General features: G+C 36.5%; 1 protein-coding gene across 11 annotated transcripts in view; it reads right to left on the reverse strand.

Moving 5' to 3' along the window:
* LOC102223934 (membrane-associated guanylate kinase, WW and PDZ domain-containing protein 2-like) overlaps positions 1-16130 on the reverse strand; it is a 108951-nt gene that overhangs the window by 38990 nt on the left and 53831 nt on the right. For all 11 annotated transcript variants that reach the window (XM_023342886.1, XM_023342893.1, XM_023342851.1 and 8 more), the window contains exons 4-6: positions 12662-12886; positions 9125-9353; positions 6837-6916 (exon numbers count right to left, since the gene is read on the reverse strand). In XM_023342886.1, coding sequence (XP_023198654.1) covers positions 6837-6916; positions 9125-9353; positions 12662-12886 — 534 coding nt within the window. The remainder of the gene's footprint in view (positions 1-6836; positions 6917-9124; positions 9354-12661; positions 12887-16130) is intronic.

Raw genomic sequence — 16130 nt, forward strand, 5'->3', positions numbered from 1 at the left:
AAATTTGAATATAAAAAACTGCATATCAACATATTGAAATAACATGAATATCAAGCTGTACAAACTGATACATTTATGGTAAAAGGAAAAATTAAAATTGAGCAATGATATGGTCGTTTTCAGGTATTTAAATCTACCTTCAAATATACCAAACCAGACTTTTGATTGAAAATGTCATGATTTATTAAATAAAGATAAAGCCAAAATGAAAATATTTGTGAAAGATTTATCCAAAACCCCAGAACGTCAAGGGATGAGCTTCATTTTTTACTGTACTTGACCAAATTCATACAAAGACAACAAATATTTACAAATGAAAAATTTGGGAATTTAAGTTAAGGAATATTTCTGGTCTGGCCGTACAGATATGTTTGCATCAGAAGAACCTGCACTCTCCACAGAGATGAATTTGACCAATTTGAATTGTTAAACTTTCTGATTAAATGTGTAACTAAATTAAAGAATATTTAGGTTATGTTTTTTATTTATTCTGCATCAGAAATTACTTGATCCATTAGGCTACATTAGGCTTTATGCAACAATGAGAATGTGGATATTATGAATCCAGGCTATGTTCAGTCTCTGACAATTTAAGACATTTTTCACTTCCCATGGCCCAAGTCTCCATCGGGCCCCAAGCAAAATTTGGTTTGGGGCCCTCTAGTTCTGTTAACAATGTGGACTGGCTGCAATCAGCAGCCCGATCATTAGATCATTCACACACCTGCCATAAACTTATTGCATTTCTGGCAGTGCTATTTACATCATATACAATATAGGATACATTTATTGGCCAACTGATTTATCGACCAGTTGATTTCTGGGTGCCGATTTCCTTAATTTTGGAGGATCATGATTGGCCGATAGAAGTTTTAATTATTGTTATCAAACACAGCGTTTTGAAGCCAAAAATACCTCAGAAATATACAGAGTCAAGCAGGAGTTAAACTCAGTTTCACACAAACATAAAGAACCTAGCATAAATGTTTGGCTGTTGAACTGGACCTTTCCAGGTCGCTATCAAGCTAATTTTCTATTAGCAGCTTTACAAATCTTTTACATTATATTACATTACCAAGACACATTAAAACAAACCTCTATCTTGGCTTTTTTCTATTTTCCCTCTTTCTTTTCTCCCTCCCCGAAGGATAAGTCCTTTTTTGAGACATAGTTTTGCTTACTTAACTTCTGCCAGAGCTTTGGACATTTGGATGCGCACCGCACGTTGCGCGGCAGCTCAAGTTACCGGCGAAGCGTGCAGTATCTACCGCGGCCACCAGGGGCCTTCAAGAGCAATTTTCTTTTTTCTTTTTATACATAAAATAATTTCTACATACATTATCAAATATATGTTATTGTTGTAAACAAATCAGTTCATAGTGAAATTGTGTGTTTTTGATATTATAATGACACAGAAATTATTACTAAAAAAAATAACAAAAAAACAAATCAGCTCCACTGAGGGGCCCCCTTAGTGGCCCTGGGTCCCTAAGCGACTGCTTAGTTTGCTTATGCTTTGGGCCGACCCTAACCCTACCCCTTAACCTAAAAAATGGAGCAAATGAAACAAGTATTTCCCCATTTCTTTTTTAAATTAGGGAAGCAAACTTATGTTTTGTTCAAAACAAGCTATTCACCCCTACAGTCTGACAATTACATACGGTTTCAGTTTGTATTTCACCTTTTTGTGAATTACCAAATCAAAAACTTTTAAATTAAACATCTGATGCTCTCCTTCACGTCTGAGCTGGTTCAGTCCAATAAGCACCACAATCTGAGTTAACTCCTCTCGATGTGATCTATTCGGCAAGACAACCATCAGAAGGAAAAGTAAAACCATCTGAGGTTTTATCAGTGCTTTAAGCAGAACCACTTCTCTCTCACTCCCCAGGTGGGGGCTGGACCTGTCGGCGTCATGTCCTGAAACAACACGCGAATACACACTCTGCCACTCAGTCTGTGTCTCTCGCAGCATCCCAGTTACTGTTTTATCACAAATCCCATCAGTAAACACTCTTTCTTTTGGGGATGAAACTCTGAATTTCTAGCACTAAACTATGGAGATCTATCCTCCTAAGCCACTGATGAAACAAATAGCAAACTAAACTCCCCGGATAAAACACTACGTTTTTGGGGAAGATGCATGTTGGAGGTTTTAGATCTAAAATAATGAACACAAACTAAAAGATGCTACATTATACTTATTTTATTTTTTAGTGATGTTTGCTTTATTTTCTAGGGCGCAGGTTGTAATTCTCTCTCTCTCTCTTTTTGCTTCCCCATTTTATGACAAAATCAGGCATTCATCCATGCAGCAAAATATTTTTTGTCGTCTCAGATTGAAACAATCACAGCATGACAACCTTGAGTCAAAATAATGCATTGTTGTTTTAAAATAAAAATATAGGACATGATTTTATTTTTTGTATGATTCAAATAGAAAAAGTAACAATTATTGCTACATAGTAGCTTACAACGAGCTGAAAAAAAGGACTTGAAACTGTACAAAGAAAAACCTTTGCACAATTTCCTTTGAGCAGATACTACAAACAAGCTTAAGCAAAAATACTCCATCTGATGCAGATCTCTTGCTACAAACTCTGTGTGCGCCTCAGTGTACAGATACAGGACCTGCTGATGTGTTTGAAGGTTTCACCAACATTCGTACCAACACATCAACACAAACAAACCTCTTTCCAGATTCACCAAAATGCAGCATGGGAGCAAAAGAGGCCTGGGAGACCGCACAAGGAGAAAGAGAATGCAGAATGAGGATATGAGATGCCAAAGGAAAGTGAAGCAGAAAGACCAGACATGCATGAGATGGAGGCAACAAAAAGGGAATAACAAGAGGGAAAAGGAAACCAGCAACTGATGAAAGTTCCTCTGAATATCTGTCTGCTGTCTGCCAGAGGCTGAGACTGAGAAATCCTTCAGGCAAAGGGGCATTTAAAATCGGCCCCACTTCTTCCTTATGTTGCCTGCTCACTTTTATTATATCATTCTGTCTACTTTTATCCTTCAAGATCTACTCTGCTCTCTACATACTTTATTCAACATGCGCGGCTGACACAAAAATAGAAACAAAAAAAAAAAAACCAAGTCAACATCTAAATAATTATTAAAACAAAAAATGTCTAATAATCACTAGGATTTGTAAAAACAAATCCTTGTGGCTGCTGAAGTGCTTACCCATCAGAAAAGGTGGGATTCCAAGGGTGCGGTAAGAGGATACGATGTGTCATCCAGGACCTTCACAAAAATTCAGCAAACAGCCTTTGATTCAAAATCCTCTGCCAGCAGGCTTAGCTCACAGAAATAAGTTCCTTTAAAAACTGCAGCCCCCAAGATAGAAACACAGAAACCCGAAGAAAAGGACAAATCAACTTCAAGGAGACAAAATAAAAGAAAATGAAGCTCTGGCCTCTGTGTTGGAAATTTAAATCCATCAGTCGAAGCACCACTTCAGACATAATCGCGGTCTACTTTAATATCAAAACAGACCGCGTTAATGTTTACATACAGCAGAAACACTGTACCAAGAAACCCGGCTGTTTGGTTGGATACTTGAGAGAGAAAGCTGAATAAGAAAAAGAAAAGGAGGTGAGCTAGTACTGTATGTTTACTACATTATTTAAAAGATTTATGATTCTCTTTAAGAAGTAGACTAAAATGCAACGAAGCAGCCTTCATAGTGGATGAAGATCTCTCTGCACTCTCCACTAATCTCCTTCAAGAGCTTTTAGAGAGCGACTAGGTTGCAGCAGCACCTCTCCATGAGGCTCCCAACACATATGGGGCACGAATTGTTGTGCCCCATCTCTGTCTCAATACACCAAAAGAGCAAATGGCAGCCAATGTTCTCCCACATGTACGCTGATGAAAGGCTAATACATTTAACAGAGCATTATGTTTGAGCACAAAAAATACGCATACTTAACTCAAAAACTCAGGAATTTGTGTTGTCAAATCATCTTTGCCAATCCCAAAAGGCTTGGTATTTGATTGGATGAAAAAACTTTCAATAAACAAGAAAAAAATGGCAATTAATTCATTATTTAACAATTAATTCAAACAGGGGTCTCAGTCGTGTGTAGTAAGTTCTTCATATGCTAGCAAGCAACGTGGTCACACACTGTTGTGGGACAGTGCGTCATCCTTCAACCAGCAGTGACTGATTGGTCAGTTTGGTTGTGTTGGTTCATCTGACACAAACGGCAAACCCAAACTGCCGAGGTCAAGCTGTACTTGACCTTCAATTTGGAGTTTAGTCACAGTAATGCTGTAACTCAGTTTTGCAGAACAGCAGCTTTAATTTGCCCTATTGCACAAGTGAAATTTAAATCAGTTAAATGTGCATTGCTTGAAGCAGATTCCAGTTCACATCTATAGTTGGGTATTTCTTACAGATGCTAATAATCAAGCATCAAACAGGCACCTGATTGTCAGCACTTGGGGCACAAAAGCCTGAAGAAAAAAAAAACAGATAAAAGAGTCAAAAGCATAACCTATTTGTTGCAGAGATAATTTGGCAAGTTTTTCATGGGTTCAACACATATAATTCAATCAAGCAATAGAAGAAAACCCCAAATAAAACGTTCTTTTTGCGCTAAGTTTATAATTGACATCTTGTTGATGTCAATTATTGAGTCAAATTATCTCATTTGCCTACAGTAGAGCTGAAATTGTGTATGAAAATACATTCATATGGACAAGGAAAACTGTGGCAAATCCATCTTATTGCCACACTGCAAAAACACAAAATCTATTTTTTGTCTAGTTTCTTGTGCAAATGTCTTAGGAAACTTGAAATAAGACAAAACTAACTTACAGGTAACTTTATAGCAAGGCATATAAGCTTGCTTTAAGTAAATAGTTCCTTAATATTGATGAAAAAGTGCTAGTTCTGTTGGCAGACGTTTAAACTTATAACAAGACATTTTTCCCACGTTATAATTTAATTTGTCTGCCAATAGAAGTAGGTCCTTAATATTGGCAGACAACATTAAGGAATTATTTACTTAAAACAAGCCTCTATAACTTGCTAAAAAGATAGTTTTAAGTTAGTTTTGTCTTATTTCAAGTGTAACAAGATATTTACACTAGAAACCAGACCAAAATTACTCTCTAAGATTTTGTGTTTTGCAGTGCGTGACAGCCTTGAGGAAGAGACAAAAATGGCAAATGTAAAAAGCAGTCCAAAGAATGAAGAAAGCAGAACCTGTTATATTTTATGACAAGCTACATACCCACAGGTTCACAGTAATTTAAAAAGTGGTAAACCAGAATCCCCCCCTTGATGTTCCGCTTTGTCCCTGGGTTCTGCTGTCAAAGTGATGGGGCCCCAGAAAACGCAGCACAAAAAGTCCAGATCCTGCAGTTAATGTGTCATCCGTACTGAAATATTAAGATGAGCAATCTTAACCAGAAGGCTGATGCAAGAGATAAATTCTTCCTGAATATATCTATTTAAGCTATTTTCATATTTTACGAGAAACCATGTAGCACAAAGTAGAAAAAAAAAAATCTCTTTTTTCTCTTACTACCAAGGATGCAAATATAAGAATTAAACTTGTAAACAAACAGATTCTGATAACCGCTCATTGCCATCAAAAAACACTTGCATTGTTAAAAGTGAATAAAAATTAAGAATGGAAGTGTCTTCTGATTATTGTTGCATTTAGACCATATAGATCTGTTCAATGACAGCAGTGGTGTCCACATGTTTTTCTGTCCAACTTTGAATCTGGAGAGTAAGAGCCAGCTTATGCGGAGCTGACTGGGGTTATTAGCATTCCTGTCACAGTCTGGCCCAGTACTGCCCAAAGACGAGATTGGGAGGGATGTAGTGTGGGGGAGAAGACAAAAAATGAGTAGAAAATTTAACGAGAGGGGATTGAAAGAAGAAATGGGGGGAGGGGAATTTAAGCTACAACTATGTAGAGAAAAAAAATACAGAACAGATGGAAAACAGAGGAAAAAAAGATATTGATTCAGATTCACTTTAGTGAATTTCATCGCAAGCTAATTTGTTGGCTAAAGGCTGATACAGTCGAACAAATGTTCACCTTACCTTTGGATCTGGTTGCTCTGTTTCATGTAGCTCTTAATCAAATGGTGGCGTAATAAACACAAGAAGAGACGGTTATATATATATATATATATATATATATATATATATATATATATATATATATATATATATATATATATATTTATATATATAGAATGCAATCACTTTATGCGTCCTAAGCTTAATGTTCTGCATGCAGCGCTTTGCTGTCCAAACACTGTTGAAGCCATAACTGAGACCAAATTTAGCCTGTAGTGTGGATTTCCACGGGACATTCAATCTCAGAAGGAAAACCAGGAATAGATTATCCAAAACAACACAAACCATTAATGGAAACTCTTCATCCGTGGAATCACAAGAGTTAAATACAGGATACACTTGTTTCAAAATTTTCCTCCCTAAAAATCTCAACTAAATACACTCAGGTTGCAATGTGTCAAAATAAGGCAAAACACATTAGTTTTCTCCCCAGTTGGACTTCATTTGTTCATTTTATTCTGTCTGGATTTAAAAATCCTTCCATCAAAAGTGAATTAAAACCTCTGGAGAACCAAGAGACCAGCAGCACACATTTCTAACAGCTGGGTGTTTTTATGAGTTCATCCTCCAGGAAGGGAAAACAGTGTGTTATAAAGAGACATCAGGTGCAGAAGCAGCAGGAAACGTGGAGACAACACACACCTACGAATTCCCAGAGATGAGCTTGACTCTCGTGAACGTGAACTAAAGCTTTTAAGAGAACAAACAGGCTGCTCAGACTCACCGTCCTCCCTGCACTCCTCGGGTGGTTTCGCTTTCTTCGCTAGCCGCGGATCGAGCCACGATGTAGTTTTGGTGTTGTGACTGGAGGTGAGGTGCAGATGAAGGTAATAGAGGGTGGGAAAAAAAAGTGCAAACAGAGGTCAGAGAGTGACTGACAGAGAGCATTAAAACAAAAAAAAAAGAGTGCAAAAAATAACACCAATGTCCTACATGTGGTGTTACTGAAGAAAGACGAGGGGATATCTGAGGTAAACCGAATGCCTATTAATCCACTAATTAGCCTCCAGCTACTAATTAGCAAGGGTGAAAGGAGTGTTACTTCAACAGGATAGACACACACACACACACACACGTAAACTTTTGCAATTTTCACTGTGTGTGCGCATTTGTCTGATTAGCAGTACTAAGCCACATCAATTATTCAGGAGAAGAGGCCAGAGCTATAAAATTTACACACAGACATACATAAACCATGACTTTAAAGTGGGTGCATTACATTAGGTTTATTTTTAACAATTTTATTTTATCTACACTGGGTGTACCATCCAGATCTTATAACATAACGTTAGAAAGCTGTTTTACCACTACAGACACTTTGGCAGCTTTACCATGCCTAGAAAGCAAGATTTTTGACCAGACGTTAACACTGCATGATACTGAGAAATTTAATAATATTTATGTTCAAGTTTTCATGGAGATAGTAGAGTGGCTTGGAGATGTTAGATGCCAACACTTCCAATAACAAGTTCTCTGCTTCACTCCCACTCAATAAAGGTTAAGGCTTTAGGTTTAGAAAAACACACACTAATATCTTTTTGGGAATTACCTTGTTGGTGCTAAAATACCAATTTATGTTACACACACTATTTCATCTGTATTTTTCAGAGTCTCAACCAAATAAATTGGAAGAAACTGAGTATCTGTGGTAAAGTTTCTTAAAGTGATCATGTTCATCTCGAGTGTGTGTGCCGTTTAATGTCGGCGTGATCTATGGGTCACAGCTAAGTGGCTTATCAAACACAAACACATTCCTCTCAAAATAGCCAGGCACTGGAGTGAAAATAAACAGCTAAAGTTCAGAGAAAAACTTTAAAAGACTTTCAGAAAACCTGTAGAGTTACAAGATTACTATTACATCTCCTTTGAATTCTGCGGATAGGCTGAAAATGTATGTTGTTGATTATTAAGGCACATATTTATCATGTTTCAGTGTCAAACAAAATCTATAAACATTAAAAGTCTGGGATCAAAACTGAATTTTCAAAGCAGAAAAGTATTCTAAGAACATTTTGAGTACAGTATATATGTACAATGATGTGACATCTAGATCTGCAGCATCAACTGGACTATTGTGGTAAATAAGATGTGGACTGTTTTTGGTTCCATGAAAATTACCTTTTTAATTGGAATACACAGCACATAATTCTCTGGATATATAGTTTGGTTAACCTGAAAGAGTCCTCGCAACATTTTGAAAGCTAAATAATTGGAGCACAAATTGATGTGGATGAAAGGGAGACCTTTACAAACAGCTGGTGTGTAAAATATGAATATCTGTGTCTGAGTAACAATATGGAACGAAAACATAAATTACATCAATATGAAAATTGCCAGAACTGCAACAGAGAGCTTTTAAATTCCTCCTCAGGGTTCTGGTTTAACTCCAAGTTACCGCTAGCAAAAAACATTTATTTTGACTTCCTCCTCCTCACTTCAACTGTGTGGAAAAATACAGTTGAAACCAGATATTTACATACAAACACTGAATAAAAAGACATTTTCTCTCACTGTCTTAAGTGAAATCAGACCAAATTTTTCTTGTTTTAGATCACTTATAGCTACCTAAATTTGAGCCTCCAAATAACTCAAATGTTAATTGGAGCCATTGACATCATCATATGGGCTTTCCCTCATTGTTTAAAGAGACAGCAATCACTCAGTATTTAAAGTTCTGAATTCATAAAGTTACAAAGAAAATTCCTGAAAAAAATGTCATAAATTTTCTGGCATTTAGGGAATATAAATAATTTTGGTAATTCTAAATTACCTAAAGCAAGAGACATTTGGTCTGATTTAATTTCAGACAGTAAGAAAAAAAATTTGTCTTTTTATGTAAATATTAAATTTAAACTGTATTTTTTTCTACATGTTCTTCTCTCTGTAGATGTCTTTTTACTAGGTCACAAAATTACAAAAACTTGAAACTTTAGAAGAAAAATTGCACTACAATATAGGTACAGTGAAAAACATCACATAATTTTAAGCCATGAAAACAAAAATGTGACGTACTCTATAAAGTAAACTTCCCCCTTCTCTGTGTAAGCCATCTCCCAGTTGTCAGGCAGAGGACCGAGCTCTTCTTCATCTACATCAGGGACTTTGGAGGGGGATTTGGAGGGAGACTTTGGGGCCTCCTCTCCTTCAGTCAGAGGCTCGGATGATGCTGGGGCCTGGCTGGACCCTTCAGCTGCAACCTCCCCAGAGGCATCTGTGCTCTTGTCCTCATGTTCACTGGACTCTGGAGCACAAAAACAGACTTATTCTCACACACACACATGCAGACGCGAGGGCGCACTACACACTTGGTGTGTGATGAGTCAGAGCAGAGCCACCGCAGAACTGTGAAGCCCCAGGAGACAGAGGCAGCCGGGGAGGGAGGGCAGCGTCTAAGAACAATCAGCATGAGCAGGAAAAAAAGCATAGGAATGTCAGAAACTGAGAAAACGGGGAAAGACAGAAACTATAGGGGTCACAGACTGAGTCACAAACACAAGGAGAGGTCATCAAAGGAGGGAGAAAAGTTGGTGGAATGATGAGAAACCCACTGTTTGGATTGGAAATACTGAAAAGTGTTACTTTACAATAGTCCTGACTTTTTTTGTCACAAATGTTTCAGATTATAAAACTAATCATAATATCAGACAAAGACGACATGAGTAAATAAAAATGTAGTTTGCTGATCTAAACTAGCCTGACCCTTGGTGAATTATAAGTAAGTGCCTCTAAATCAAACTTGATTGTGGTGCGTCATAGATTGTGAAGCAACAAATAAGCTCCAGGTGATGTTTTTTCTGAAATTATGTGTTAGTTTTACACCCGATGTATCAAAATGTTCAAAAAGTGACTTTTTTTCCCTTGTCAATTCATAAAAAAAGGTTTTAGGATCATCAAAATGTGTTTTGGAAAATATGTGACCAGCCTTTGTGTTCAACAGTGGTTATCATCTTTAAATTATCTCATGGATAATATTTGTGCCCAGTCTCTGATAGACTGTGATAGATGAACAATGTTTCTTGAATTTTTTTATTTATTTTTTTCATTTGTTGTGTTTTGAGCCTACTTTATGTTATCAGGCAAGTTCAATTTAAATGTGTGGCTAGTAAAAGTGAATAGAATAAATGTGATTAATCGCATTTCATATATGATTTTAAAAGATGGGTAATTATATTCTCCCATTGGCTTTTTGTATTTACTCAAATTACTTTGACAACATGACAAAAACAACAATTTTGTAACAGGGAAAATACTTTTTATAGCCTTGTTCCTTAATGTAAAAAACCCTTTTCACATCAAATACTGTGATTTTTTTTTACAGCTTATGGGGGCAAAATAACAAATACATGAAGAGAAAATGTAAACATGGAATGCTTTCACAAGGGACAACAAAGACAGATGGAGAAAAGAGAAGGATGAGTGGGGGCAGCAAAGACAGGTCCACAGGGACAAAGTAATAAAAAAAATATAAAAAATCAGGAGGTTGGGAAAAGTGAGGAGGAGAGAAACAGAGGGACGTTTGGTATTAATAGCAACAAGGACAAAAGCCAGTGGCAGAGAGACAACAAGAGAGACGGAGGAATGAGAGGACAGAAAGACGGGAGCCAAAGCCTTTATGAGACTCCAGCCAGTGACTAAAAATGGAGACATTACGCTGCCCTTGTTCCTTCTGTTACATAAGGTTTACTGTTAACCTTTGCAGTTCACACTCATGTCAGCAGAGTCTGTTAACATTTGTTACAACTGCTCAGGGTGCAGTTTGTCGGAGCTGCTGATTGAGCTGCAGACGTGACACCAGGCTGCAGGAAGGAAGAGAGTCGCTTTTTACCTTAGGGGACAGTAAGAAGGATAGGTAACAACTGCAATAACAACTGGCTTGTTGCTCCGGTTCGATTCAATCATACCAGTGGGACAAAACTAAAAGGCAGCCAGAAATCCAAACCAGGAAAAATAAAATGTCTTCACGATCACAGCTGTTCTAAAACACAACATGGTTTATGTTGTAAGATTTTAGAAAAGATGGTGGATAAAAACCTCCAAACTGTTGAATTTGCGATGCTTTGTAAAAGTATTTATAAACCATGAACTTTATCACATTTTGTCATCTGAAAACCTCAACCTTGAATGCGTTTTGTTGGAATTTTATGCGCTGAATGAAAGCAGTACTTAAAGATGAAGTGGAAGGAAGAAGATTAAAAATTCTGTAGACATAAAACTTTGAAAAATGTGACTTATATGTATTCGGCCTCCAGGGTCAATAAATGATCAAGTTAATTTAGTGATGGACTTTGGGACAAAACTCCAAAACCAAACCAAAAATACTTTAACAACCTATACCAGGTTTTATTTGAAGATTATCCTGTATTTTGCTCTAACTATCTTCCTTTCAACTTTGATTAGGTCTGTTTTTTCTTATCTGATCAGATCATCATCTTCCCAATGTTTGCTTTGTTTACTACACTGCAAAACATTTGAACCACATTTAGTTGTGTCTAACTGTCTTTTACACTTTAAGCCAAATAAACTGACTTAAAGTTTGATTTTGAACCTTAATATGTGACTTAACAATAACTTACAGAAGTTGCATTCACCTTTAATTAATTTTGTCAAACTTCCAAGAGTTGAATAAACTAGAGTTTTTAGGTTAGCACTTGAAAAAACTGACAGAAGAAAGAGAGGAGTGGGAATTATTTCCCAGAATGCTAAGCGGCATGTTTCTGTATTCTGAGATGGAAGCGTGTTACGTTGGTCTGACTCCTGTGTTATTAAGGCAAAATGTTCATTTTAATGCTTGAGGATAATGTTCTGTTCACTCTAAATGTTTTTGATCAGAATTCATTGTAATGTTTAATCAAATTTATTATTAAATCAGAAATTTTCTTTATGCTACTTGAAACAAAAATTTAAATGATTCTAAAGTAAAATAAGTAATTATTTTAACTTGGCATTGTGAGCGAAAATAATAGAGAAATGTGTGCTTTTTAACGAGGTCAGGGAAGTTTTTTTTCTTGCATATGGTGAAATAATTATTTGGTTTCAATCACAGCAGTAAGTCAAAACTCACAATTTAAGATTAATGAACTTACAAAACAATGTTTAGACAACTTGATTTTTGTAAAATAAACTTCATGAACTCTAATTTCTGAGTTAACACAATTTTCTTGTTGACACCATTTCCAGATGAGGAACTGAGCAGTGCTCTGTGAGATGTTAGCTTAGCATGTTGTTGTAGAACCTAACCATGTTCTCCAGAACTTTCTTCCAAATCAGCACAAACTGATGCTTGGTTTTTATGATGCTGTTTGTTCACTAACTAGCAAACTTCACAGAACGGCTGAATTAATACTAAAATAAAAATGTACACTAATTAATTCTGTAGGGAACTGATAGAAGGGGTGAAAACAAAAAGCACCCCACACCTTTCAGATTTTTATTAGTAAATAATTTTGAAAGTCTTGCATGATTTTCCTTCTCCGTAGTATGCATTACTCTGTCTTGGGAAAAACAGAGTATGAGGTTTTACAACACAGTGTCTTCCTGCTGTGATCATACCCGGTGTGATGGCCACTCCGTTGCCGTTGACAACTGGGCTCTCCTCTTCCTCCTCCTCGGGCGGCTCCAGGCTGGCGCGCTGCTCCATGTTGCTGACCGACTGATTCCTCTTTCTCTTGCCCTGGGCGCTCGGCCGGGCTCCGGGAAGCAGAGCCTCACTCACATTCAGAGGAGGGGCTGCCGGGGACGGCTCCGCTGGAGGTTTCGGTGTCCCGTAGAAGTTATCTAAGGGCAGAGACCTACTGGGTTAGAGGTCTGAATGTAGGAGCACAGAATGGAACAATGTCAGGTGATGTAATGTCGGCATGGAGGGCTTAGTGACAATATGATTGCCTTTCAAATCAGCTATATAGATAGAGTGGGGAGCAGATAACTGGCCTGAAAAACTGCCTGTTAACTAATTTAACTAAACATTAGCATGAATCAATGTTGTGCATCTGCAGGCTCAGGTTGCAAGAAGAAGCAACCATTAGTGGCCATATCTAGCAGATACAGTCTGGCAACTATGACTCTCTTAAAAACACTTAAAAACAACAACATATTTTATTACGGTAATAAAAAATAAAATAAAAATAAAAAACCCAGAAAAGACAAAAACAAAATCCAACCTCCAATATGAAAGTCAGAATCGTCGCTTTACTTTCTGGACAATCAAAGAATAAAATTTTATACATAAATGTCTGAGCAGCTCAGTGGTGAAAAAGCAGAGCAGCCTCTCCAGGTATTAATTTACTTCTGAGTGAAATTTACTCAACACCTGGCATTCTGCTGCAGTATAATCTTACAGAAAGGATACAAACTGTAAGCTTTTGGCACCCACTAACAGAGACTTGTTGCTTTTGTTCCACACTCCAATCTTCCTTTCACAAATTTCCAAGAGATTACCCTCTTACTGTGAATTTTCAGGTTTCAGACCTCCTTTAGACTTCCTTCCCATCATGCTCTTGGTTTTATTTTACTGCTTTGTTAATGGGATTGATCGGTGCAGCTTTGAAGAGGAGATTTTTAATAAAAAGCAGCCAATTTAGAAAAGCATTTTACATTTAATATGCATTTGAGTTTTGTTTTAGTGGATAGACTTACACTCGAGTGGTACAAAGCGTTATTTTCAAAAGTACTACTGGGTTAAATACAACTTTTGCATCACTGCTGAGCCAAATTATCTGATTCAGTAGTTTGCAGCCTCTTAAAGCCCTAACCAGCTGTCTGCTCCTCTTAATTAATCTCACTTTTCCTCAGCTGCAACTGTTACTCTGGACAGAATTAGCAAAGCGTGCCTGGAGAGCGATTATTACAGTGTTAGAAGGAGGGACAGCATGAAAGTTGAAGTTGGGGTGCATGTTACTAAATGTAATTGGCATTCTTAACAGCGGGAAAAGTCTTTAAGAGGTTAAGGGAGAGTTCAGTTTCACCAAAAGATGCAGACTTCAAAACACTGACAGTCAATTTTAAAAAATTATTCATGCCTCTAGTACATTTAAATTTGACTGACATGTTTATTCTAACTTAATATTAATGTTTTAACATCTTCCGCTGAGTCTAGACTTTAATCTAAAGATTAGGGTGATTAGGGATTAGGGTTCCAACCTCAAAACTTGAAGTCAAACCCTCCTCAGTAATCATAGGTAGGTTTTGATTGCTCTGACTAATTTTCACTTAACAAAATGTAAATATGATGCAAATTACTGAATGATTTCCTATCACACACAAACTATTTAGTTAAATGAAAAATAACTATTAATTGATATTCCCAAAGGATGCGAATATATTCAGGTTGCACTGCATGTTTCCAAGGATATACGACATTTTCCAGCATTGTGCATCAGGATTCAACATTCCTACTTTGGTCCAATGAAAGCTCCTCTAAAACCTCTAATAGCAGCAGGTCTCTGTGCACTTTGAAGAAGAGTAACAACCATCTTAAATGTTTTCACTTGTGAATAATCTTTCTGCGAAACAAAGGACTTCACATTTTTCAGAACAGGGATTGTAGCCCTTCTCATATTGATGGAAAGTAAACAATTGTTTCTGTAACACAACTACTGATAGATTTTCTCATTTAAATTGTTTTAGCACACACCTGTAGGTTACAGATCAACACACTGTCAAGGCTCTTGCTACTGCTTTTATATAGGTGGTTAAACTTGTCTGCCTGCTGTTTTCCCTCTTGAGTTCTGAGGATCAAGCAAGGATTTGTTTTCCTGTGACTGCATATTGTTTTATTCAATATGAAATTATATATCTTCATCTTATTTATGCAAACAGTATGTGTCTTGATGCAATAAATGGTTCAAAGGCAGCATTCAGTTTATGTGTGGGCTGTTATAGTGCCTCTTGTTCCACTTGTTGATTTTGTTTGCAAAAATCCCACAGCACCTAATTTTCTAACTTAAATTCACAAGTGTGCCACAGAAAAATTTAACACCTGCTCTTACTTTTATGTTCTTATTGCTATAAAGTGTTCTGTTGTGAATTTTGTGTGTAGATTCTGCTAAAAGTCTCTCACATGTAGACAACCACAGATTACTGACCTTGCTAAAGTCTCAACCCATCGAAAGACCCAGAAGCGTTGAGACATCACAACAACTCTCAGCTCAGGAGAAAAAGACTTTATATTTTGTCTTCTTATCCACAAATCCAAGCCTTGCAGGGGGCAGAATAAATGTGATTTTAGTTTACTGCTGGATTCAAAACCTGCTTTATTCTTCAGTTTATCAAAAAGAAATGTTACTGCTCAAGGAGAACAGAACAGAACAAGTGATATTTCTTCCTTGTTAATACACATAGCTGAACAAATAAATCAGGTTTTCAAATATTTGACCAATGAAAAAAGTTTGATGAATATGTTTTATAAGGGTTTTAATGGTTTATTTAAGTATTTTTCAAACCTTTTAAGCTTCTAACAACTACCACCTTCAATGGTTCAAAATCACAGATATTATGACATAATAACAAAAACCGCCAAATAGGCTGGTCAATTATATTTCTTAAACAATTCATGCATAATTATGATTAAAAGAAATATGTCATCGTCACTCATTTTCACTCTAAGATTTCAAATGAATATTTCTTTGATGTTATGTTTGAAAATGTTAGAAAGACAATGTCATGCTGACTTAAGATGATTTTCATTTAAATGCATCGAGTCTCATTTAATATACACAATAGACATACAGCATTCTGGATATCCCACTGTTTTCAGATTGTGTATGTAATGTTTATGTCATTTTGGACTTGCAATGCAGGAAAATATGTTAATCATAAATAATAATCTGTGGTTCTGACACTGAAAAAAGTAAATTTTAATATGTTTTCTACATCCATATTGCAAATTTTGTGCACAAGTTCACCAAAAATAAGAGTAAATAGGGTTGTGGTATGTTAATGACGATTATCTGTGTTTCCTTTGTCTCTTTTTCTTTAAATAAACTTAACAAGGCAGTAAGCTAAATAGGTTTAAAAGCAAAAC

The sequence above is a fragment of the Xiphophorus maculatus genome, chromosome 2 (genome assembly GCF_002775205.1).
Source record: "Xiphophorus maculatus strain JP 163 A chromosome 2, X_maculatus-5.0-male, whole genome shotgun sequence".
Classification (NCBI taxonomy): Eukaryota; Metazoa; Chordata; class Actinopteri; order Cyprinodontiformes; family Poeciliidae; genus Xiphophorus; species Xiphophorus maculatus.